General features: G+C 35.2%; 1 protein-coding gene across 7 annotated transcripts in view; it reads left to right on the top strand.

Annotated features, from left to right (window-relative positions):
• The window catches only part of JMJD1C (jumonji domain containing 1C), a 263,036-nt gene that overhangs the window by 214,229 nt on the left and 22,424 nt on the right, over positions 1-26,383 (top strand). For 4 of the 7 annotated variants that reach the window (XM_042961149.1, XM_042961152.1, XM_042961154.1 and 1 more), the window contains exons 4-14: positions 4,855-4,960; positions 6,831-6,896; positions 7,537-7,661; positions 9,533-9,676; positions 9,776-9,968; positions 10,086-11,773; positions 15,203-15,375; positions 15,651-17,860; positions 22,364-22,565; positions 24,654-24,868; positions 25,765-25,917. In XM_042961149.1, coding sequence (XP_042817083.1) covers positions 4,855-4,960; positions 6,831-6,896; positions 7,537-7,661; positions 9,533-9,676; positions 9,776-9,968; positions 10,086-11,773; positions 15,203-15,375; positions 15,651-17,860; positions 22,364-22,565; positions 24,654-24,868; positions 25,765-25,917 — 5,275 coding nt within the window. Of the gene's footprint in view, positions 1-4,854; positions 4,961-6,830; positions 6,897-7,536; positions 7,662-9,532; positions 9,681-9,775; positions 9,969-10,085; positions 11,774-15,202; positions 15,376-15,650; positions 17,861-22,363; positions 22,566-24,653; positions 24,869-25,764; positions 25,918-26,383 lie in introns of all 7 variants that reach the window. The other 3 variants (XM_042961151.1, XM_042961150.1, XM_042961155.1) reach the window with 3 other exon arrangements.

The following is a 26,383-nucleotide window of genomic DNA, read 5'->3' as shown; positions in this document are numbered from 1 at the left end:
AATGTCAAAGTACAGATTCTAACCTGATTTTAAATTTTTTTATATTTTGAGGAATACTTTTTTTAAAAAAAATATTCCATCATATTCTTCTCTACACAAGAAAAAAAATCTGTTTTTTTTTTTTTTTTTATTACCTCAGATAGTAATTTAGGGCAGTGTTTACCTAGAAATATACCATTTCAGAGTCTGTAGGTCATGATGAAGTCATATTGCCAAAATATTCTCTTTTATGCTTTCTGATTGTAAGACTGCATCAGTTTGGGTCACCTGGGTGGCTCAGTCGGTTAAGCGTCCGACTTCAGCTCAGGTCATGATCTTACACTCCGTGAGTTCACGCCCCGCATCAGGCTCTGTGCTGACAGCTCGGAGCCTGGAGCCTGCTTCGGATTCTGTGACTCCTTCTCTCTCTGCCCTTCCGCCTCTCACTCTGTCTCTCTCTCTCTCAAAAATAAATAAACATTAAAAAAAAATTAAAAAAAAAAACTGCATCAGTTTAACATCCAAAGTCTCCCCTCTTAGATAAGTGTTAGACTGTTGCTACCTATGAATTTCACATAACTAATGTGAGGGGGGGGTTACAGAAAGATAACTTCCACCTGACTCTGTTCAATTCTTCACTTGACCCATTCTGACTTCATAAGATAAAGTTGCCTTTTACTTCTTACATATAATGTGAAGAAATATATCAAATTTTGAAAGGCAGTTATAGTAAACAGTCTTATTCATTCCTTTTCATTGTACTAACTCAGGGGAGAAAGAGTAGGTGAAAAGAGCCTGAGCTCTCTAGAGTTACAGAAGTAGATTAAAATGCTGTATCTCTCCATCATATCCTGATTATATGACCATGGACCTCTCTGGGTATATAACATGTAAATGGGCATAATAATTTAGACCTCAGAAAAGTGTTGTAAAAGTTGATTTGTATGGAAGCACCTAGTATGGTAGCATGGTATCTGCCATGGTAAACATGCAATCATGTTAGCTATTGTTATTTATAGTCAGGTACCCCACTGATGTTTAATTAGAGCAAGCTTCTGCTCTCTTTGCAAACAGAGGAACAGCACACAAATGAACCGTAAAGGTCCAGAACCTAATCACTTAAGGCATTGTTTAGAACTTTCCTGTGTTTTCTATATAAGCTTCTAGTTAAAACAAATCTTGTTGATCTGGTTAAGTCATTTGCTGGAGGTTATAATTCATAGAATAATATATTGGATAGAATTTATGGAGGAGAGGAGATTCACAGAGGGTGCTGTTGCTTCACTCTCTGGGTGATTTGTTTTGGGGAAATTAAAGAATACATATTATTTTAGTTAGTCAATATAAAAATTATGTGTATAGGTAACTTAATTACTAAAAAGTGAAGTACTGTGTAATTTTTTAAAATCTCATACCAACTCAGGGCACAGCTGAAGTTCTTTATTAACCAGTTGTATTCCAAAAGATTCTGAATAATCATATTAATAATTAATACTAATTACAGATCCTTAGTTTCAGTTCTCTGCGAGTTTGCCTTATAGACTGTATCTGATTTTTAGCACTTTCACAAAATTGTTCAAGTCAATAAATGGAAAAAAAAAAAAAACCACCTTGTTTGGCTACCTGGTAGTGGCTCTTGTAAGATTTGATCCTTTGTCCTTTAAAATGGGAATGATGACTACAATAGAAATACCTGTAACTTAGCACAATTCAAAAAGGAGTACTCCAGCAACAATAGGACTGTCATAACTGGACAGTATGTTGGGATAATTTTCTTGGATTTTAACTAATTTAGTAATACATGTCATCCAATACCATAGATAATTAAGAATTAGATGTCTTAAGAAAGCTAATTGTAGTTATTTTTTAAAAAATCTTATTGTAAAAACACATTCATTAAGATGGAAAGAGACAGATATTAGTGACTGCTTTATAGATGAGGAAATTGGTCCATAGAAATTTGATCTATAAGGTCATTTCAGTAAATAGATTCAAGTTGTCAGTTTTTAATGGTGTGTTTTTCTCACTAGAAATGGGTCATTGTTGAGGAGATATTTGTATGTTTAATGATCCTGGAAATATAGCCTGTTATCTTAATGTTTTAAATAAAATATAAATAAATATTGAGCAATTTATATATCCCAGTAGGTGTGTTTTTTTTTTTTTAAGTAAACTCTACACCTAATGTGGGGCTTGAACTTGTGACCCCGAGATCAAGAGTCACATGCTGTACTGACTGAGCCAGCCTGGCCCCCCTACGCCTAGTAGTTTTAAACTGTGAAGTTTCATGGGTTTCTTTCTTTTTTTTTTTTTAAATGTTTCTTTATTTTTGAAAGAGAGAGAGAGAGAGACAGCATGAGCAGGGGAAGGAAGGACAGAGAGAGAGGGAGACACAGAATCGGAAGCAGGCTTGAGGCTCTGAGCTGTCAGCACAGAGCCTCACTGGGTGGGGTGAGGGGGCTCGAACTCACAAACTGCGAGATCATGACCTGAGCCAAAGTCAGATGCTCAACCGACTGAGCCACCCAGGCACCCCTCTTTTCTTTTTAAATGTTTATTTACTTATTTTTGAGAGAGAGAAAGAGAGGGAGACACAGAATCCTTAGCAGTCTTCAGGTTCTGAGCTGTCAGCACAGAGCCCAACACGGGGCTGAAACTCATGAACTGTGAGATCATCACCTAAGCTGAAGTCAGATGCTTAACTGACTAAGCCACCCCAGCGCCCAAAACCGTGAAGTTTCAATACAGGAAACTGGTTTTTTAGACCATACCCATGACTGTCTGTGAAGTATTGCCAGTGTTGCTTTAACAGCAGTTTATACCCCTTCTACCCCAAAGTATGAAAGATTGGAAGTAGTAGACCATAGTAAACTTAAAATAAGTCAGCAGTGGGGCATCTGAGTGGCTCAGTTGGTTACGCGTCTGACTTTGGCTCAGGTCAAGATCTTACGGTTCATGAGTTCAAGCCCCACGTCAGGCTTGAGCTGACAGCTCAGAGCCTGGAGCCTGCTTCAGATTCTGTGTCTCCCTCTGTCTGCACCTCCCTTGCTTGCACTCTGTCTCTTGCTCTGTCTCAAAAATAAATAAACATTAAAAATTAAAAAAGAAGTCAGCAGTGACACCCAGGTGATTGTGTAGTGTTTTTCTAGACAAGTGCCCATCTTTTTTCCAATTAAATGTCTAGAATAAGGGAAGAGTGGTTATAATAAAGACAGGTGTTTAGAGAAGATTCATAGCTGTGGAAACAAAACCAGAATGCACATGTTTGAAGAACTATAAGGTAGGGAAGTGATTAGACTTGTTTGTTGACTTTGAAGAGTTAAGCTTGGATCTGTGTGTGGAAGCTAAAGTAAGGAAGACTTTGAAAGAACTTGATAGTTGTCAGAGCTATCTGGAAATGGTAATGGTTTTCCTTGGGAGATAGAATGTTTCCTTTGTTTTGTTGTCATAGAATAGACTGTCACCTGGTGTGCATCAAGAGGTTTAGAGTCTGAACTTTTCCATGGTATTTTCTGTTCCTAAAATAAAGAGGGTAAGTAAGTGTGCAGTGTATTATTAAAGGGGTGTGGAAAAAAGGGATTGCTAGAAAGTTTCTTTACAAAAAAGAAGACCTGTCATGGACATTCCACCCCCTCCCCCAAAATGACAGATTTTATCTACATTTTGTATGATACTTTTCCACTCTAGTATTTCCTTCTGTAAAGTAGCATTTCAGTTTATTTGCGAAGGAATATAGTTGATAACTTTGAAGGCCTGTATTTCTTCCTCTTGGTTGGTATTCACTAGGTATAAATGAAATATCAGAGTATTTGCCACACTATTATTGCAAAAATACATACGCGATAGCCCCTTAAGGTCATCATGAGATGAGAAGAAAAAGCTTTATTTAGATAAACTTTAGACTAGAAGACTGAAGTGTGACCTGCTTGATTAGGGGTCCTTCTTTGTACTCTTCAGCTACTTTTCGACTTTTCCAAATTGCCACATTATTTTTATTCACCAGATAGAATTCCCTTCACTCTGCTCCCTTCTGTTCACTGGTTTCCATGATCTGCCAGTCCACTTTCATAAGGGCCGCCAATTGACAGTGCTGCTTTGTTGTTCTTCCCAGCTCTACTCTAGGGCTCCTGCCGCTGACCTCAAATGCAGGAGCAGCAGAGGTGCTTTGAGAGAGAGAGAACAGAATGTCAAAGAGTCCAGCGGGGGACCAACAGATTGTGGGAAACCATGTGACTGTGTGATTCACATCTCCAAGGAGAGAGAACCGGTTGTTTCTGTGTCTAGATCCACCCTGTTATGAGGATAATACCATCAATAATGTAATTTTAATTGCCTGGATGCTTTGACACTGGGTTTTAGCAGTGAAGTTACTGGTCAGATGAGTTTGAGTAGAACTGAATTTGATGGCATTTAAATCAAGAGAGTGGATAATGACTTTTGTAGTTTAAAACATTTTAGGCATTATGGGAAGAGGGTAATTCATCTATGTATATATGTATTGTCACTAAAATATTCAACTCGATTCTTTTGCTACCAGCCTTAGATGACCTGATGCTATTTGGTTTGTATATTGCTTCTCATCCTGAAACCCTTAAAAATGTGACTTATCTAAGGCCACACTTAAAGTTAGAAAACACATTAGTAAATTTCAAATTTGGTCTAGGATTGTTGTCAAGGATCAAATCTTACATAGGTTAATTTCTTATGCTCTGCTGTTATGTAATTGCTAATGAACTATAACTTATGAATTTGTGTTTTTACATACATTTAGATGAAGGAATTTTCTTCAATCCTTAGAAAATATAGGAGGGAGAGTTCGTAATATTAACGTTAGGACAGCGTAACATGGACCTTTCTTTTAATCTGTAATTCTAGGACGACATAGACAGCCTAAACCCAGTTCTCAGGGACAACCCGCAACTTCAGGAAGAAGTGAAAGTCTGGGTAAAGGAACAAAAGGTTCAGGAGATTTTTATGCAAGGTAACTATTTTGAAGTTCTGCATTAAATTTTTTTGGAACTGGGCAGTTTTTCATGTTTGGTTTTGGTTGTTCAATTACATGCAATATAAATAGAAGACCCAGTTTAGTATTTTGAGTTCTGTCCAGTCGAGGGAAAATAGCAAAATCATAATTTCAGTAGAAAGCTCATAACTTCACCAGCTTACTAGCTCATCTGAGTTAAATGACTGGCATGAAATTATAACCACACAGGTGTTTTGTTGATAGGAAAATTTCCATATTACAGAATAAAGTTAGGTGTGTCCTTCCTGGAGAAGGAAGCATTGTTTGAGTAAAGGATTGCCCAAAGCCACAAATGATTTCCTTTGAAGAATGCTGTTAGTATCTGATAAAAGTGGCCTATTTCAGTTCACCTTCCTCAGCAATGACCATCATACTAGTTTTAGTTTTGTTTCTTTTTTTAGTAAGTTATAAATTTGTCTATAACATGTGACTTTCAAACCAGTGGGGTTTTATAATTCTTAGTGATTTCTTTTTCTATTTGTAAAATCATATAAGCTTTTTGTGACATTGAATTGAAACTAGGACAGTATGGCATGAAGTATTGATATTTTGTTGAATGGTTTTAAAAAGGAATTTTGTTTTTAAATACCCATATTTATCTCAACCCTCAACTTCCATGTCATTTAACTTCAGTTATAATAGAGATCATCTCTAAGGTGTGGCTACTCTGCTTTGTATGGGTACTTATAGAGCAGATCATCTATGTATTAAATTCTTCTTAGGCTAAATATTCTTTAAAACTTACTATAGAGAATATGAAAAAATGCATAGAAATAGTATATTTCAGCAAACTTCCATGTGCCTATCTTCCAGCCCTAACAGCTATAAAACCTTGGTTGGTCCTGCCCCATCCACGCTCCTGTTTCCTTCCATCAAATTCAGTCATCGCCGAATTCTTTAAACAAAGCCAGCATACCATTATTATGCCCCCCCCAAAATTAATAGTTCTTTAATATTAAATACTGGATACTCAAGTTCAAATTTTCACTTATTTTGTAAATGTCTCAAATGACTTTTAACAGGTTTGATTGATTTTTATTATTTTATTTATTTATATATTTTAGATCAGGGGATCCAAAAAATGTCCACAATTTAATGGGTTGATGTGTCCCATCTCTTTTCCTCTTTTCCTTGCAATTTATTGAAGATGCCAGGCTAATATATTTTAGCAACTTTTGTTTTCTTACCCTATTTATAGAGGTGAAAAATTGAGGCAGTATAGTCCCTGTTCAACCTAAGCAGAATTATTTGAGGCTGACTCTAAATTGTGTTTTGTGGTAGGAATAAGACAGTTAAAAATTGAAAATTGTGCTAATAGAAATTGAAAATTGATCATACTTATTCTGTAAGCTGTTGCTATATTACATTCTTAGAGTCTTATTCTTCCACAGTTAGAAAAGACTAGAGTTTGTATAATCGATTATCATGGCTCCGAATATATTTAATTTATAGGTCAAGTGGAACATTTTCTATACATTTGTTAATTGACTTATATTTCAGGCCAACATTAGCATAGTTTTGTTTTGAAACTGGCAAATAAATATTAAACCATTAATTGGTATGTTAAATGGCTTATAACTGTATGCCCAGGAATTAAAAATCAATTCATTCCTAGATCTCTCACCTAAATGTTTTATTTGACCTGTCAACTTCATATTCTTAATTTTTATAAGAGGCAAAATAATGAGAATTAAAGAAGATTAAGCACTTACACATTTTGAAAGCGTTTGTAAATTGTCCATGTATAATGCTGTCATCAAGGTGTATCAGTTTCCATCCGATCCCTCACAGTTCTTGTTAAACTTTTAAATATTTGATACCATTTTAGTACCTGAATTGAAGAAATTTTTATCTCCCATTATTCTCTTCTGTGGACTGACTTTTGTTTTAATAGGTAAATGTGAATATATGCAGATATATATTATTATTATTTAATCCTTCCCTTTAAAAAGTGAGTTTAATCTAAAAGTACACCATAGTTCTTTATTTAGAATGCCTTTTAGTGCCATATTTATAATTCACTTAATAATCTCTGTATGTTGCAAGACTTTGGCAGCTTTTTCTAGCTGTCAACAGAAGAATTAAAATTTGTAGTTGTTATGTAGAGTTTTGGCAACTAGAAAACTCAAGATAATGGAATCCCAAATTACCTTTTCATTTCAGCCACATAGTCCTGTACCCCACACCTATTAAGTAGCTTTGTAGCCTTATGACTTTCTAGATGACTATAACTTTACATTTTATATTGTCCTTTTATTAACTCATGATGCCAGAAATAGTCTTTCTGACTTAAAGTATTTTATTTCCATTGAGTTAGAACATATATGTGTAGTAGAGTGTGTGTAATGATAACTTCACAGTGATCTGGCGCTAAGGTATATGTAGTCACTTCTAATACATTTTTTAAAAACCAATATTTGAAAATGATATTACTCATCTATCACAAAGCTCCTGTTTCTCCTAAAAGGTATTCTTCAATGAAAATGTCTCCATTTAAGATACCCCTATTTCTTGTGTGTGTGTGTTTTTTTAAGGTCCTTATTCCTTAAATGGATACAGAGTGAGAGTATATAGACAAGACTCTGCCACCCAGTGGTTTACTGGCATAATTACTCATCATGATCTCTTCACTCGCACCATGATCGTTATGAATGATCAGGTAACTAGTCCAACTAATAATACTTTTGAAGAGAGATACTTACAATTCAGATAGTCCATGCCTCCCAAAAAATGGTTCAATAAGTTTGCAGTAAATAATTTTCATCTCTTAAGTTTTTTCTGTAGTAATATACTTCTAATAAGTTTAAGTGTATCTGATGTTTATTAGAGGTCACTTTAGGTCACAGTGAGATAGTAATACCAAATTTATTTCAACACTGATCAAATAAGTCTCTGAAATAGAAGCATCAAACTCTTTTGAGTATTCTTTTTTTTTAATCCTTTCATCAGCTAATATTTTCTTTCTTAAAATCTATTTTTCTATCTCCAGTAATAAATGTATTTCCCAAATGATTGCTTTTCACTAATGAAAACTAATGCACACCATTGTAGTTCTTTTCAAGTCAAGTTTCATAGTTGGTATGCTCCCTTAAGTATTAAGGATATAAATTTCATATGAAGTTTTTAAAATTTTTTTATCTTATTATTTTTTTAATGTTTATTTATTTTTAAGAGAGAGAGAGACAGTGTGAGTGGGAGATGGGCAGAGAGAGAGGGAGACATAGAAACAGAAGCAGGTTCCAGGCTCTGAGCTGTCAGCACGGAGCCTGACGCGGGGCTCAAACCCACGGACCGCGAGATCATGACCTGAGCCAAAGTCGGACGCTTAACCGACTGAGCCACCCAGGCACCCCTCATATGAAGTTTTAAAGAACAGTCTGAAAGTCTTGATTTCAAATCTTTCAAAGCTGTAGCTAAAAAAAAAAATATATTTACACCTTGCTACCTGAGTGGATTGTGGAGGGTTTCTGAATAATTGAGTACCCCTTTAGAAACAGTTCAAATGCTTTGCTTAAAATTTTAGCCAAATTGCTGAATAAATTATATTGGTTAATTGTATTTATTTGTTTTTCCTAAAATGGTGGCAAACTTTCATTTCTTAATGGAACATAGAATTGCCTTTAGTTTTTAAAATAGTTACTTGTTTAACATGTCTTTTTAAAAAATTATTACCATTTGTATTCATTTACACAATTTTTGTCATTTTCTTCTTAAGTTCTACTTTCCTAGTTTTATTTTATAGCTGCTTTTTGGAAATTCCTTTTTTTTTTTTCATTAAAATATTTATTTTAATGTTTATTTATTTTTGAGAGAGAGAGTGCGCAAGCAGGGGAGGGGCAGAGAGAAGGGGAGACACAGAATCTGAAACAGGCTCTAGGCTCCTAGCTGTCAGCGCAGAGCCCAATGTGAGGCTCAAACTCAGACTGAGATCATGACCTGAGCTGAAGTCAGACGCTTAACCAATTGAGCCACTCAGGTACCCCTTAACTTTTAAATTTTTTCAAAGTTTATTTATTTATTTTGAGAGCAACAGAGGGAGTGGGGGAGGGGTAGAGAAAGAGGGAGACAGAGAAATTCTAAGCAGGCTCCGTGCTGACAGCACAGAGCCCAGTGCAGGGCTTGAACCCATAAAACCATGAGATGGTGACCTGAGATGAAACCAAGAGGCAGATGCCCAACCAACTGAGCTATCCAGGCGCCCCTAGAAATTCCTATTTTTAAAATACATTTTATGATTTGGCATTATACTCCTAATTGATTCTTAGCCTTGCTTTTTTTAAGATATACTTGCAATAAATATATTTGCTTTTAAATTTTTGGTTAGCAGAAGAAACAGTAGGTTTCAGAATGTTAAACAAGCTAATATTATGTTTGATGACTAAAACTGATTTATTGCAAGTCTGACAGTATCTTATGAATTAAGTATCCCAAACTGATTTTTAAACATTTTCTACTCAGTAGTTATACCTAATATTATATCGACTAGCTGATTGGATTTAATTTTTGTTCTTGTTTTGTGTTGTGGATTAGGTACTAGAACCACAGAATGTCGATCCTTCTATGGTTCAAATGACCTTTCTAGATGATGTTGTTCACTCTTTGTTAAAAGGTGAAAATATTGGCATCACATCACGGCGAAGGTCTCGCGCCAGTCAAAATAGCAACGCTGTTCACGTATGTATGTTGTTAATGATGTATTATTATATACATATTTTTCCTTAGATTACTTAGGATCAGGTAATAAATAATCATTGTTCAATCGGTTATTTTTAGGGTCATTATACACGTGCCCAAGCAAATAGTCCCAGACCAGCAATGAACTCCCAAGCTGCTGTACCAAAACAGAATACACACCAGCAACAGCAACAAAGAAATATTCGTCCAAGTAAGAGGAAGGGCTCAGATAGCAGTATACCAGATGAAGAGAAGATGAAGGAGGAAAAGTATGAGTATATAGCACGAGGAGGTAGGACTCAATTTTTTTAAGGGAATGAGAACAAATAAAACAAAAATACACTTAAAAGGTACTTATTTAATATTTTAGTTATGCAAAATAAAACTGTTCCTTTTTTTTATCTTACAGAAAATGCTAAAGGGAAAAACAAACAGTTGATGAATAAAAGAAGGAAACCTGAGGAAGATGAAAAGAAACTAAATATGAAAAGACTACGAACCGACAATGTTTCAGACTTTTCTGAGAGCAGTGACTCAGAAAATTCAAATAAGAGAATAATAAATAATTCCTCAGATCAGAAGCCAGAGAATGAGTTGAAAAATAAAAACACTTCAAAGGTAAATGGAGAAGAAGGAAAATCCCAGAATAATGAGAAGGTAGGAGAAGAGACACTAATAATAGACAGCCAGCCTCCCTGGGATCAAATACAGGAAGATAAAAAACATGAAGAAGCAGAGAAGCAGAAGTCTGTTGACACTCAGCTTCAAGACAAAATGATTATTCGTTCATCAGAGCAGGCCACACTTTCTGATCATAATCCTAACGATTTACTTCTTCAAGAATGCAATATGGAAAAAACACATACAGTGGAATCATTACCAAAGGAGAAATTTGTGTCCAGACCACCCACACCAAAATGTGTTATTGATATTACGAATGACACTAATTCAGAAAAGGTGGCTCAGGAAACCTCCAGTACCTTTGGCCTTCAGACACTTCAGAAAATGGATCCTAATGTTAGTGATTCAAAACATTCTATTGCAAATGCAAAATACTTGGAAACAGCAAAACAAGATTCCGACCAGAGCTGGGTCAGTGATGTAGTTAAAGTAGATTTAACCCAATCAAATGTTAGGAGTGCTTCCTCAGGAAATGATCACCTGAATATGGAAAAAGAGAAAAACCAGTATGTCTCTTATATGTCTTCTCTGAGTGCAGTTTCTGTCACAGAAGATAAGCTGCATAAGCGAAGCCCACCCCCAGAGACAGTAAAATCTAAACTTAATACTTCAGTAGATATTCACAAGACAAAATCAAATCCCTCACCTGAAGTTCTTAAACCTAAAATTACCCATTCTCCTGATTCTGTAAAGTCTAAGGCCAATTATGTGAACAGCCAAGCTGCTGGTGAGAGAAGACTGGCAAACAAGATAGAACATGAGTTATCAAGATGCAATTTTCATTCAGTTCCTACTCGAGGCAGTACCTTAGAAGCTACAAAGAGCCCTCTTATCATTGATAAAAATGAGCATTTCACAGTTTACAGAGATCCTGCACTTGTTGGGTCAGAAACAGGAACTAATCACATTTCACCTTTCTTAAACCAGCATCCCTTTCCTCTTCATTCTTCATCCCACAGAACCTGTTTAAATCCAGGTACCCATCACCCTGCCTTAACTCCTGCACCTCACTTACTTGCGGGATCATCTAGTCAAACTCCAATACCTACCATTAACACTCACCCTCTGACTAGTGGTCCACACCATTCTGTTCATCACCCTCATTTACTTCCTACTGTGTTACCTGGAGTGCCTGCTGCCTCCTTACTTGGTGGCCACCCACGACTAGAGACTGCTCACGCCAGCAGCTTGAGCCACTTAGCATTAGCACACCAGCAACAGCAACAGTTATTACAGCATCAGTCCCCTCATCTTCTTGGACAAGCCCATCCTTCTGCTTCATATAATCAGCTTGGACTTTATCCAATTATTTGGCAATATCCAAATGGAACACATGCATACTCAGGACTTGGTCTACCTTCTTCTAAGTGGGTTCACCCAGAAAATGCAGTTAATGCTGAATCTTCTTTAAGGAGGGTAAGTTACATTGTGGTTTGGCACACATCAATATATGTGTATTAATCAACATGTATACAAGTGCGTTTCCAATATCCCATTAATTTTTTGTCTTATTATAAAATATGTTAGAATCTTTCAAGCACTAATTTTTCCAATCATAGTGAAACTTTTGATACTTAGTAACTTTGGAACCATGGAAGCTGATATCTCAGAAAAGCCTACATACTTTTAAAAGCCAATTTAAAGAAGTAAAACTTTTAGATTGGTTCTGACATATCTATTATGAAGAATGAATGTCTTGATAACTTATTATGGTACATATCTATAATTATGCTCAGCTAAATTACAAGTACAATTTGTGGATTAAAATTTATGTAAAGTTATATGTAAAAAAATATATATATATATATAAATTATATATAAATTGGATATATATCTTAAATTATTCTCAAGACAAATTTTTATGTTTCCCAGCTAGATATAATATTGATGGTATGTTACAGGCTGTGACTCTCTGAGGCTCTTATTCTCAGAAGGGTGCCTAAGTTGGAGACTTCTGATATTTGGGAGTAAAGTTGGGACTGAAGTCCTGCCAACATCAAATGTGAGGAGTTTTGCTGAAGGTGGTGGTATAGAGAGCTCCTATTCCCTCATGGGCTAATGTGGTTTCTCTAGCCACATTTATTTTCATGCTAAGAAGTGATTGTTGAGGGCATTACCATCCACAGTATCAAAAAGAATGAGAATGGGTGTCTTAAACTCCACCAGACAACTTAGTCCTTGTCCTTGGTGCAGCTCAAGTTGCTCTTCAACTGTCTCCCCAGAATTTTTCTAAAACTTGATTGATGGATTGATTGATTAAAATCAATTAACATTAAATTTACCGTCCTAATCATTTTTAAGCGTACAGTTCAATAGTGTTAACTTTATTCACATTGTTGTGCAACAGATCTCTAAAACATTTTCATCTTGCAAAACTGAAACTTTATACCCGTTAAACACTAATTCCCTTTCCTCTTCCCCCTATTCTTTGGCCAACCACCTTTCTACTTTGTTTCTATGATTCTGACTGCTTTAGATACTCCAGTTGATGCAGTCATACAGTATTTGTCCTCTTGTGGCTGCTTTCATGTAGCATATCTTTGAAGTTCATCCATGTTGTAGCATGTAACATGATTTTCTTTTTTTTTAAGCTGTGTAATATTCCATTATATGTATATTCCACATTTTCTCTATGCATTTGTCAGTGGACTTATGGGTAACTTCTACCCCTTGACTATAATGGATAGTGCTGCAATGAACTTCTGTATTTTTGACATCTTTCACAAGTTAGGCAAGAGGGGGTGATGATTTGGAAGGTAATGCTAGTGAGCTTCTCACTTAGGGATAATACTGCTTACGTAGAGCCTTGGTAATAAATGCAAGGGTGGTGTTCCTCATGCCAAGTCTGTCAGAGGAATTGTTATATTCTGGGTAGCAGTGGTGACATAGATTATGGTAGTAAGTCCTTCCTTGATTCCTAAGTTGTGATTGTTTACCTTGTTGGTAAAGGGACATCAGCTAGCAGTTAGAGTTCTGACAGTTTTAAAGGATATTTCTTGTGGTTTAATCCCATAATAAATAATCAACTCCTTTGGACTCCATTTCTGTGTGAGTTTTGGTCTTCTTTAATGAAGTCACTAGTGAACTCCACAATTTATTCTGCACCAACATCCCCACATTTGATGTTGGCAGGATCTCATTTCTAGAAGAATTTTGCTTATGTTGATCTGATCCATAAGCTTCCCATTTCCATTCTTGATGGTGCTATTGAACTTGTGGCAGGTAGAATCTTACTGGAATGTATAAATTAAGTAGTTGAAGTCAATGAAGAGTCACTAATTACTACAGTATCCTCTTTACCATTATTGAAAGCAGGCCTGGTGACCCTAGTGCCTAATGCACCCACATTTTACTCTGACCGTTCACTCTCATGTGTCACAAATGTAGATGCAGCTGATACTGGACAAAGACAGACTAGAACACATGGGAACTGAGAGCTGGCAAATCATTTTGAGTCTTCCATAATTTCCCAACCCTGAAAAATCAGTCTAAGTAACTGTTAGAAGTGGCTTGGGTAGTATTTTTCTCTCAGTTGTGTCAATCTAGCCTCCGTATATATATATAAGGGCATAAAATGTCTTCTTAACTGGTCACAAACTTGTTAAACTAAAAACAAGCATATCACATTTTCATTTGTTATGTAAAGTTATAAAGCAGTGAATTTAAGTAACATTTTGAACAAAAATGAAGATCTCTTAATCCTAATATTGTGAGTAGCAGTGAAGAAACAACTAGGAAATAATTTTTGTTGGTAATTTATAGTCAAAAATTTAACATTGCCATAAGTGATTGTAGCTTAAAATTTCTGGATAGTGTAAAACTGAGGCCTTTTAAACATATCTGCATGATCTTTATGCATATGTGCATGTGTGTCTAGTGTGTATATATGTATTTTTTCTGTTATGTGAGGTTTATGCTTTATAATGTATATTTTTAATCCAAATAATTTTACAGCAGCATGTTTTTGTTATGATATCATACTGCTTTTGCATTATCACTTTGAGATGTAAAATATACTCTCTTTGTTAAAACCAAAGGGGATTTTCCCAATATCTCAGTGAAGTATAACTCCACAAAGTATGTTCTGGAAGAATGTCAGTGTGTATGTGTGTATGAATGTCAGTATAGAACGAATCCTTACACATGTAATTAGAGAGTTTTAAGTATCAACATAGAGATCAGTATCACCAAATATTCAGTATGAGAAAGGCAGCATATTGATATATAAAAGATTAATTTTGTTGTACTTCCACACTTCCAAGTTTAATGGTCCAACAGTGCTTATAGCTTGTAGTGGAAACAAAGTACAAGTGGCTTTCAAAATGTAATATTCTGCCAATTCTAAGTAAATTGATGCATTGAAAAAGTTTGTTATTTTTGACAACAGAAATTGGCAAATGAACTTGATATTCTATTTCTGGTGACATGTACTTCAGTAATAACAAATTCTGTTTTTTGTATTAGCAGTATATATTTTTATGGTATTAGAATGTTAGGAAATCTGATGAACTAGGTTCTGTACATTTAGAAGTTAAAAGACAATGCTTTCAAGATCTGCATTCAATATAAAAAAAATAACAAATGTTTGGAAATTACTATGATGATACTGATTGATTTTCCTACATCACATGGAAAAATCCATATAATTATGTTATTTATTTGTCTGAATAGTTCTTGTAAGATATATTTAGAAAAGGTCATTTATGCTTCATAAATATACATTAAAGTCCTGCTGTGATAACTGTGTTTAGCTTTTTATAGTAATTGAAGTCATATATATATATATATGTATATATATGTATATATGTATATATATGTATATATGTATATATTTTTTTTTAATAGAATTCTCCCAGTCCCTGGTTACATCAGCCCACCCCTGTGACCTCAGCAGATGGTGTTGGATTACTTAGTCACATTCCTGTCAGACCTTCCAGTGCAGAGCCTCATCGGTCTCTTAAAATTACAGCACATTCCAGTCCACCATTGACAAAAAGTTTAATAGATCACCATAAAGAGTAAGTTCACCAATGCTTAAAACTTACGAGTACCTCGTCTTTCATAGTTTTTCTTAATTTGATTTCTAAACAGATAATTTTAAGTTAAGAAACATCTTAAAACTAGGCTTTGAGTAAGTACTATTGTTTCCATTTTGATATACTTTCTAATGTACTCTGTATTATTAAAGTACATGCAAAGTCATGTTTTCCTTTCATAATATTATGCAGAAGCTATCTTCATATCATACCAGAAAAAGTTGTTACAGAAACCTTTATGTGTATTTTCTTTACAGAGAACTGGAGAGGAAAGCTTTCATTGAACCATTACGTTCTGTTGCATCCACATCAGCAAAAAATGACCTAGATCTGAATAGGTCACAGACTGGAAAAGATGGTCTATTGCATAGACATTTTGTGGATCCTGTATTGAATCAATTACAGAGACAACCCCAGGAGACTGGAGAGAGATTACACAAATATAAGGAGGAACACCGTCGAATCCTTCAAGAAAGTATTGATGTTGCTCCCTTTACAACTAAAATCAAGGGGCTTGAGGGTGAGAGAGATAGTTATTCCAGAGTAGCATTGTCATCTTCTAGCCCTAAAAGCCATGTCATTGTCAAACAAGACAAGGATGTAGAATGTTCAGTATCCGATCTTTATAAAATGAAGCACTCAGTGCCTCAGAGTTTGCCCCAAAGTAACTATTTCACTACATTGTCTAATAGTGTGGTCAATGAACCACCAAGGTCCTATCCATCCAAAGAGGTTTCACATATTTACACTGAAAAACAGAGTAATACCCTTGCTGCAACAGCTAATCCTCAAACTCTGACTTCATTTATATCATCTCTTTCAAAGCCTCCACCCTTAATTAAACACCAACCAGAAAGTGAAGGTTTAGTAGGCAAGATACCAGAACATCTTCCCCATCAAATTGCTTCTCACTCGGTAACAACCTTCAGAAATGATTGTAGGAGTCCTACCCATTTGACAGTTTCTTCTACAAATGCACTCCGGAGCATGCCTGCTTTACATAGAGCACCAGTATTTCACCCACCAATCCATCACAGCCTGGAAAGAAAGGAAAGCAACTATAGTAGTCTTTCCCCTCCAACTTTAACCCCAGTGATGCCTGTAAATGCTGGTGGGAAAGTTCAAGAATCACAAAAGCCTCCAACTCTAATTCCAGAGCCGAAAGACTCTCAGGCCAATTTTAAGAGTTCTTCTGAACAGAGTTTGTCAGAAATGTGGAAATCTAATAATAACCTCAGCAAAGAGAAAGCTGAATGGCATGTGGAGAAAAGCAGTGGAAAGTCACAGGCTGCTATGGCATCTGTCATTGTTCGTCCACCATCTAGTACAAAACTTGAGAGTGTGCCAGCAATGCAGTTAGCTTCCAAAGATCGAGTTAGTGAAAGATCTTCAACTGGGGCAAATCAAACAGATTGTCTCAAACCAGCAGAAGCTGGGGAGACTGGAAGAATCATTCTGCCAAGTGTGAATTCAGACAGTGCTCACATAAAATCTGAAAAAAATGTCCAGGCTGTCTCACAGGGCAGTGTTCCCAGTTCAGTCATGTCTGCCGTAAATACAGTGTGTAATACCAAAACGGATGTATTCACATCTGCTGCCACTACCACCAGTGTTTCCAGCTGGGGGGGTTCAGAAATAATTTACTCTTTATCGAATACCATTTTGGCCTCTAAATCCTTAGAATGTACCTCTTCAAAAAGTGTCAGTCATTCAGTGGCTCAGATACAAGAATGCAGGGTCAGCACCACAGCTCCAGTTACACCAGCCAGTAGTAAGACAGGAAGTGCTGTTCAGCCCAACTCTGGGTTCTCAGGCACAACTGATTTTATCCATTTAAAAAAGCACAAGGCAGCATTGGCTGCAGCTCAGTACAAAAGTAGTAATGTCAGCGAGACTGAGCCTAATGCTGTGAAAAATCAGACATCTTCAGCCTCCCTTCTCTCGGATAGCACTGTAGCCTGTAGTACAATAAACAAAGCAAACTCTGTAGGAAATGGGCAAGCATCCCAGACAAGTCAACCTAACTACCATACTAAACTGAAAAAGGCCTGGCTTACTAGACACTCAGAGGAAGATAAAAATACTAATAAAATGGAAAATTCAGGGAATTCTGTATCAGAAATTATCAAGCCATGTTCTGTCAATTTAATAGCCTCTACATCCAATGACATACAAAATAGTGTAGATAGTAAGATGATAGTTGATAAATACATAAAAGATGATAAAGTCACTAGGAGAAAAGCCAAAAGAACTTACGAATCTGGCTCTGAAAGTGGAGACTCAGATGAAAGTGAAAGCAAGTCAGAGCAAAGGACTAAGAGGCAACCTAAGCCAACTTACAAAAAGAAGCAAAATGACTTGCAGAAGAGAAAAGGTGAAATAGAAGAAGATTTAAAACCCAATGGGGTTCTCAGCAGGAGTGCCAAAGAAAAAAGTAAATTGAAATTGCAGAGCAACAGTAATAGTGGTAAGTTAATTACTTTTTTATCTCAGGCAAAATGGGCTGCATGTTCTTGCAATAATGGTGTAGGTTCTGTCAAGATGAGTGAGCACAGGGGCATCTTTTGACTTTTATTTGTCTGCCCTAGGATAATGTATGTGCTCGTAGACCTCATTTCTGCATTTCCCAAGTACCCTATAAAAGAAAATGAGAGAAGACCTATCTCTCCATTTTTAAAAGACTTGTAGAAATATGTTCTACCTAGCACTCTGACGAAAACCGATTTAGTAGTTACTCAGAATTTTGACCATTTCTAAGTACTGTCAAGTGGATTCCTAAAATTAGCTATTTACCTTTAACATGATGTGGTTGTGAAAAAAATCCTAGTCACATGTACTTCCTTTAAGTCACATTTTTAGAAGAATACTACTTCAATTAGTGTGGATACGCCCTGTATCCCTTCTCTCATCTGGTAACAAAATTGAAAGCTTTTTGAAATTACCTTCTATTTAACTAATATTGCCACTCAGTCAAAAAGTTCTTTATTTTGGGTAAAAGTTAAATAAAAGGGGATTCTGGTTTTGTGTGCTCATTTCTACATTCAAGAAAAATTTCTGTAAGTAAAAGTTTCAAAACTGATTGTATTTCATTTGTGGCCTTAGTAAGGCAAAATAAGTGTAATGTTCACTCCAAAGTGTTTCTGTAGGTTTTTAACTCTAGAAGTAGTTTTTCTCAGTTTGCTTATTTCTTTTTAGGTATGTTGCACAATGCAGAAAGCACTTAATAGTTTCACTATATCCATGTATTCATCCACATACAATATATGAAATATCTGACAGTGTGGACATTCAAGAAGTACTTTGGATGCTTGAAGGCTTGTATTTGGGCCTTTTCACTGAATGAGGTTTTTTCACATGCCTGTGTGGAAACCAGAGGCAAAGTGAAGGACAGAAAAACAGGAGGATGGAATCCTAGAAAAGGACAGTCAGAAAGTGAAAGAACGAAGCTCTACTAGAGACAGAAAGGCTGACAGACTGAAATGCAAATATAGTCAGAAGAAAGAGAGGGAGATTGACATCGGAGGATACAATATACATGCCATTTATTTGAGTATTGGATTGTGTACTGTGTTGCCTTTTCTTTTCTCATGTGTTTTGCTTCCCCAGTGAATTCTTAAGGAGGCATAGTGTGGTCAATAATTGTTTCTTTTCTGTTTCACGTGACATTTCCTTTGGTGTTGGGTATACAGATAGATACTTGAGTTAAATTTACAGAAAACAGAGATAGGAATCTTCCAACTTTTAACACTTAGAAAACTCTTGTGAAGTTAAGTTTATAAAATTAACTCTTAAGTACATATTCTAGTTCATGTTGACAGTGAATGTACAGGTTCCCAAGTAAGAGTTCAATGACAGACTGGAATCAGCATCCCACCCCCTTCCAAGTTGTGCTGCTTAGTCAAATCTCCTTAGTAACTAACATTTAGCCTCAGAGAGGGTATTCTAAGCCCCATCTATTGTCAAGTCCAAAATAATATTGACTGTTCATTGCCATCTGTTAATTATGGGCAGAGTTGTTCTGCCTTTGTTCTGGCTGTCTAGAAAAGTTCTCTAAATTGGGAGTTCATAAATCTAACTTCCATATTTGAGTGGATCATCTACCTCATGAATTAAATATGACCTTTATCTAATGGTTATTGGGGTTGTCATCAGTCATAGTCAAAAAGAGTGAGTTAAGTCAGTACTTAGAGAGTGTAATGTGATTACATACACTGTTACACATGTGTAAGTTATATACACATAACTCCTATAATAGTGTGTTTCTTAGTACCTTCTAAAGCCAGGTACAAGAGATTTTATCTATTGCTTTGGAATGTCTTTGTATCTGCTGTCTTTCCATACTGCTAATTAAAAGTTGGTTGTTTTTCTGTGACTAATTTCTTATATAATTTTATGAACTGAAATTACCCATCAAATTTAAATATGTCCAAAGTCCTATGATACACAAAACCAGACTATATAATCAGAATTAATTGCTATATCTCAAAAAAAAATTTTTTTAAGTGATGGACTATCAAAGATTAAAGGTTAGCATGTATTTGTTTCCTATTTTCTTCCTCCATAGTTTTCTGTTGGCTAGAGCAGCTGATTGAGTATTTGCTAATAAATTGAGAACTAAGGATGAAAATGTTCTTATGGCATAAAAGAATACTAGGTATTTTTTGTTGATTTAAATGTGTTATTCTCAAAGTTTAGATTTTAGGTATTGGCAATAAATTAGATGTATAGATTTGAAAGATAAAGTTATTTTATTATGTGAATACTTTTATAATAAAATTCATAAAAGGAGTCCGCTACCATTGTGTGTCGCCTAGTTTAGAAACAAAAATCACAATATCACAAACTGTCTCTATGACCTGGGACTTTGTGTCTTTGTAATTCATCCATTCATTTAAATTAAAAATAGCTTCAGATTGTCTATTTTGTGTCACAGAATTGAAATTTGCTTTGAAATGTCCAGTTCTATAAATACTGTTTAAATTGTTCATAGTGGTATGGTTATCCATACTCTCTGAACTGTTCCATTACCTGTAATGTAAAAGCATATTGGTTAATAGTTGTTTTCTAGTCAAAATAGAAATACATTGAATTTAGTTTATTCTAAGTGTAACAGAAAAAAAAAGTAAATAAATGATTGGAATCACGTGTGCCAAGTAAAAATCTATGAGCAGTGTACCATTCTTGTTCATTCTGACTTCTAAAAGCTCTGAATTTTTTATACTGTCTATAGGGGAAATCTGCTTTATGTGCAGTGGAGGAGATAGCAAACTCTTCATACGAGCCTTATGGAAACATTTTTATTCCATAAGTGGTGTGTGCATATAATATGTCTTTCTTTAGTGGATTAAGCCACATGGCTTGTCCTAAGTTAGAGACAGAAGAGGGGAGAGCAGGTAGTTTAAAGAACCAGGCAACAATCCTAGAAGTGCTTAATAACTGGAAGCAGATTTTAAATGAGGCATCCCGAAGCTTAAACTCTGTACTTCCTATGTTAAGATGTGCTATCTTGCTGTCATTGTACTCCTCACACTGTCAACAGGTAAGTAATAGTGGGAGCTCAAGGCCAGAGATCTGCTACATATTTCTGCAAGAATTAGATCGTCTCCGGAGAATAGTTGTACTGCCTCTTTTCCACACATCAGAGTGATTAGAAAGCACAGGGTAGGAAATATCTTTGAACATGACAGAAATAGCAAACTATGTAAATCTCATACCTGACATACAGATGTAAGTACACTTTTAAGAGTCTGATATTTGGGAGCACCTGGGTGGCTCAGTTAAGTGTCCGACTTCGGTTCAGGTCATGATCTCACGGTTTGTGAGTTCGAGCCCTGTGTCACGCTCTGTGCTCAGAGCTCAGAGCCTGGAGCCCACTTTGGATTCTGTGTCTCCCTTTCTCTGCTCTTCCCCAGCTCATGCTCTGTCTCTCTCTCTCTCCTTCAAAAATAAACATTCAAAAAAAATTTTTTTTAAAAAAGGAGTCTGATATTTGCTTGTCCCAACATAGGTTGTTTTAAAAAGAATATGCTTTAAATTTTTTAATAGGCAAAGTTTAATTTATGTATAATATTTTGAGTTCTGCTCTGTAGATGACAGATTATCTACTTGATACTTGAGCCAGTGTTACAACAATTAAGTTGAAGTTAGTAAACATGATGGTGCAGTGATGTAGAGCATAGTAAATAATTTCTTCAAATGTTAATCATTTGAAGTTTTTTTTTTTTCCTTTAGATTTCCCTGATGCCTTTTCTACCATCAAAAAAGACCATCAAGTTAATACTGGCTTTTTTCTTTATTTTCTTCATCCCTTTTATTTTCTAAAAGATACTGCTTCCATCAGTATATTGAATCAAATGGAGGACATCATAATGAGGGAGAGATACTAAGAGACAGCTTATTAGCCCCTCTTCTCTCAAATAATGGTTATATAAAATTACCTCTTATCTTTAATGGACCACACTTACCTTGGAGAATCATATTAAATATTTCAAAACAATATAAGTATGTTGGAATTAGTCTGTAGTTTCTGAAAGCACTAACTTTTGGTCTTCAGATTCTTCCTGAAATATCTTGATCTTGAAATAACTTTCTCCTACATATACCAAATCCCTGTGTAGAAGGGCTATATTTTTAGCTATAGATTCACATAGAAATGAATGATTCCTGTGTTTGCTATTGTACAAATATAAATATTTAATACATAAAAATTTCAATCAGCTGGAAGATTTACTCAGCTCTGCATTTCCAGTATACTGACATAAGAATTCATTTGATTAATAGAATAGTAAGTAAATAGAAATGCTGCTGTGGACTTTTAGTTATTAATGAGGACCTAGAAGTATAATGTCTGCTTCTTTTTTACAGTCTTAATATGTTGTGACAGTTGTATACTTGTCTTGAACTTTATCTCAAGGAGTGTACTTTTTTAAAAAGTTGTAATCTTGCTAATAATTTCCTACTGGTTTTACAGCTGGCATCCCTCGTTCGGTATTAAAAGATTGGCGTAAAGTCAAGAAGCTGAAGCAAACTGGGGAATCCTTTTTACAGGATGACTCCTGCTGTGAGATAGGGCCTAATTTGCAAAAGTGCCGAGAATGTAGACTTATTCGGAGTAAAAAAGGAGAAGAACCAACCCACTCCCCGGTGTTTTGTAGATTTTACTACTTTAGACGGTGAGTAGAAATATGTAATTGGGGAAAATATGTCTATAGGATATTGGGAATTATACTGCCATTCTGAGGGTCTCTTTTAGAGGTGGGAGTGAGTCTTTTGAGTTTGTTTCTGAAACATCAGAAGAGAGTGTTAAACTTTTTTGTGATAAATTTAATAATATCTAACCATGTGACTAAATTCATATTCTCTTGTTACTTGTGGTCATATGGCCTTTCTCTTCTGAGATCTTTATTTTTCCTTAATGAGAAAATAGTATTTTCTAGAAAATGATAGGAAGCAGCAATTTGTTTGGTTTAAGGAATTTTTAAATGGTTATATACTTTGACCATTTATATTAGTTAGCAATCACAAATTGTCTATAAATCTAGGTAAACAATCTAGGTATCAAACCAAAGTCATTCCATTACATGGACTACCCACATGTTTTGTTAAACATGTAGCTATAAAAATATGAGTTATAAAATTAGAAAAAGGGTTTGTCAGTACCATATCATACTACCATATCACTTTTCACAGGTAGAATCAGTCATTCCTGAGATTCAGCTCTTTCTCTTGCTTCCTATATGACTTTATTAACTATAGTAGGATTATATAGCTCATCCTATCTCATATGCATAATGCTAATTATAGTGGTACCTACTTCAGAGAGATTTCATGATTAAATGAGATAAAGTACAAAAGGTCCTTAGTCGTACCAAGCACATATGAATGTGTATGAATATAAGCTGCAAATATTTTCCTAATCATCAACTTCCTAAGAAGTTAAGAAACACTTTGCTCTGGCAAATACACCTCTGCTGGTGGCCCAGTGGAGACCCCAAGAACATGTATTGTTAGGAACAGAACCAAGTTCTATTTCTTACTTTTACTTCATGGTTTTTCCAGCCAACAATCCCCAAAGGATCAACAACTTTAAAGAATAGTTGTAGAAAGTAGGGCACATGGAATTGCAGTAAAAAAGAAAAAGAAAACAGAAGGAAAGTAGATTTGAAGGAAAGAAATTTTCAGGTAGAGATAATAACACAAAGCTGAAATAAGATAATAGATTATAACAAAGGGAGAAATCTGGTTCAAAAAAGGATGATGGATTATAATGAAGGGAAAATTTGGTTTAAAAAAAAAAAACGTTTAGGTAATAAAAGAATGAGAAAAGGGCCTGGGAAAAGGAATGTTGTTGGTGTTGTCCATTTGAAAAATAGAGAATGAGTTGTAATGAATTTCTGATATCCCCCAGTTGAGAGTAAATAGAGTAAGTACTGTGATTCTGAAGAATAACTACCAACCCGGAAGAAAATGGCAATTTTGCTTTCCATTTACCCTAAACTTTTCTGAATTGAGTAGTTAAGTAAATTGGATGGCAAGCTGAGAGGAACTAAGTATACTTGGTTGGGTTCCTAATAAACTTTTAAGAGTTTCATCCTTTCCTCTAAATCATAAATAAATAAAGTGTCATTTTAATTAATGAAAACTATGTATGTATATACTTGGTATTTTTTAAATCCTCCCAGTGAAAGTCTTAAGGTGATTTAGGGCATTTTCAGTATTAGAGGTTCTTGATTTAGATTATGTATAAAGTAAAAGAATTGCTCTAGGCAACATTTGGCCAACATTTTAACTCTTGTCCTCATCGAACACTCAGACACAATTTTCATTTGACTGAAATAAATAGTTAAGTATAACTGATAGGAAAAATCTTATTTCTTGAAATAACCTAAAATTGGTGCTGCTTATCATTGCCATTTGTGTAACACTATGGGAGTCATTTAAGTTTGTTAAATTTAATTAATAATGAAAAGTGTGTGTGTATATGAAGGACTACCCTATTTTCTTGTTTTTTTTTTTTAAACAAATGTAATTTACATGTTTATAATACAAAAAATGTAAATTAATTATAAATTTACAACTTTATAAAACTGGACTGGTGTCTTGGGGTGCCTGGGTGACTCAATCTGTGCTGACAGCTCAGAGCCTGCTTGGGATCCTCTCTCTGCCTCTCCTGTACTCGCACTCTCTTTCTCAAAATAAATAAGTAAACATTAAAAAAAAACTGGACTGGTGTCTAATCCTTTTATGTTTTAATATTTCAGATTGTCATTTAGTAAAAATGGAGTGGTTAGAATAGATGGTTTCTCTTCTCCTGACCAATATGACGATGAAGCTATGAGCTTATGGACACATGAAAATTATGAAGATGATGAACTAGACGTAGAAACTTCAAAATACATCTTGGATATAATAGGTGATAAGTTCTGTCAGTTAGTAACATCTGAAAAAACAGCTTTGTCCTGGGTGAAAAAGGATGGTAAGGAAGTTAAATACTTAGAATATACAACTGTACAAATTTGATTTTAAGAATTTCTCTTTGACGTATATTTAATAGGAACAGTCCCTTATTTTATCTAGTGTTACTGACATTTTAATTTGATAACACTTTTTTTATGTACAAAGGCACCTATGTGTACTTAAATCAACATCTTTTCCAACTGAATGTATTAACAATTCATGAAGTCACAATAGCACTATGCTGTTTCTGCCATTATGACATAAGTTAGCATGGTAAGGATACTTCAGATGTGGAATGGGGAAATTTCAGCATTTGCCAGCATAAGACACAGTCCATACCATTTATTTTTAATCTGCTGTGGTTCATCACAGGTTTTAGAATCAGATAGATTTATATTTGAATCTCAACTTTATTTCCTGCTTTTAACTGTATGACTGTAAGATGGGAGTAACTACCTCATAGCTTTGTTTAGAAAGTAATTATATTTACATATGTAAAGCACCTAATATATGAGTTACGCTAAATCTTCCGTTCTCCTAAATCAGTGGTTTGTCCCCCAAGGGATGTTTGGTAATGACTGGAGACATTTTTGGTTGCATGACTGAAAGGTCAGGAGTGGATGGTAGAGTACTAACATCTAATGTGTGGATGCTGCTGAACTTCCTACATTGCACAGAATAGTCCCTCATAACAGAGAATTATTCAGTCAAAAATCTTAAAAGTGCTAAGGTTGAGAAACTCCATTAGATGTAAGTCTTCTGAAGAGAATTACTGATTCAAGAAATCTGTTGATCTTTAGTTATATCCTTCAGAGTTCTTGGTTTGCCATAAAATTTTTGTGTTTGTGTATTTCAGCAAAAATTGTGTGGAAAGGAGCATACTTGCCTTTAAATTTTTATTTCTCTGTGTTTCAGCCAAAATCGCCTGGAAAAGAGCAGTGAGAGGAGTCCGGGAAATGTGTGATGCATGTGAAGCAACATTGTTTAACATTCATTGGGTCTGCCAGAAATGTGGATTTGTGGTCTGCTTAGATTGCTACAAGGCAAAGGAAAGGAAGAGTTCTAGAGGTTGGTTTATAACTTTCTGTAAATTGAAATTTTTATAATGTTCATTTTCTTTAGGATCATTCATCTGGAAATGATATGTGTGTGAGGTTCCCCCCCCCCCAATACATTAAAGAAGTTTGGTAAATTTATTAATGTCCAGATTTCCTAGAATAAAAACTGCGTCTACATCTTTTTATCCTGATTAGTAGATCCACCCACTCCTTTCAGCAGGTAGTTTTTTAATGTAGCCCAATTTAGGATAGGCTTTGCTCCCTTCAGACTCCAGTGTGTAGGAGCCTGAAGCCTATTCTAAGACCTGTTAATTACACAGTCGTGCACATAAGTCACAATTGAATATTTAACTCGTGTGAACTGATTTTTCTGAGTAATTGGTCCATAAAGTTCAGATCAAAATGTTCAAGAATATGCTTCCACTAGTATCAATTTGTCCCGTAGTTCTTAGAGAATGAAGAAGTCTTTATTATAT

Source organism: Panthera tigris, chromosome D2, assembly GCF_018350195.1.
Source record: "Panthera tigris isolate Pti1 chromosome D2, P.tigris_Pti1_mat1.1, whole genome shotgun sequence".
Lineage (NCBI taxonomy): Eukaryota > Metazoa > Chordata > Mammalia > Carnivora > Felidae > Panthera > Panthera tigris.
This window is presented reverse-complemented; position numbering and strand designations above follow the sequence as displayed.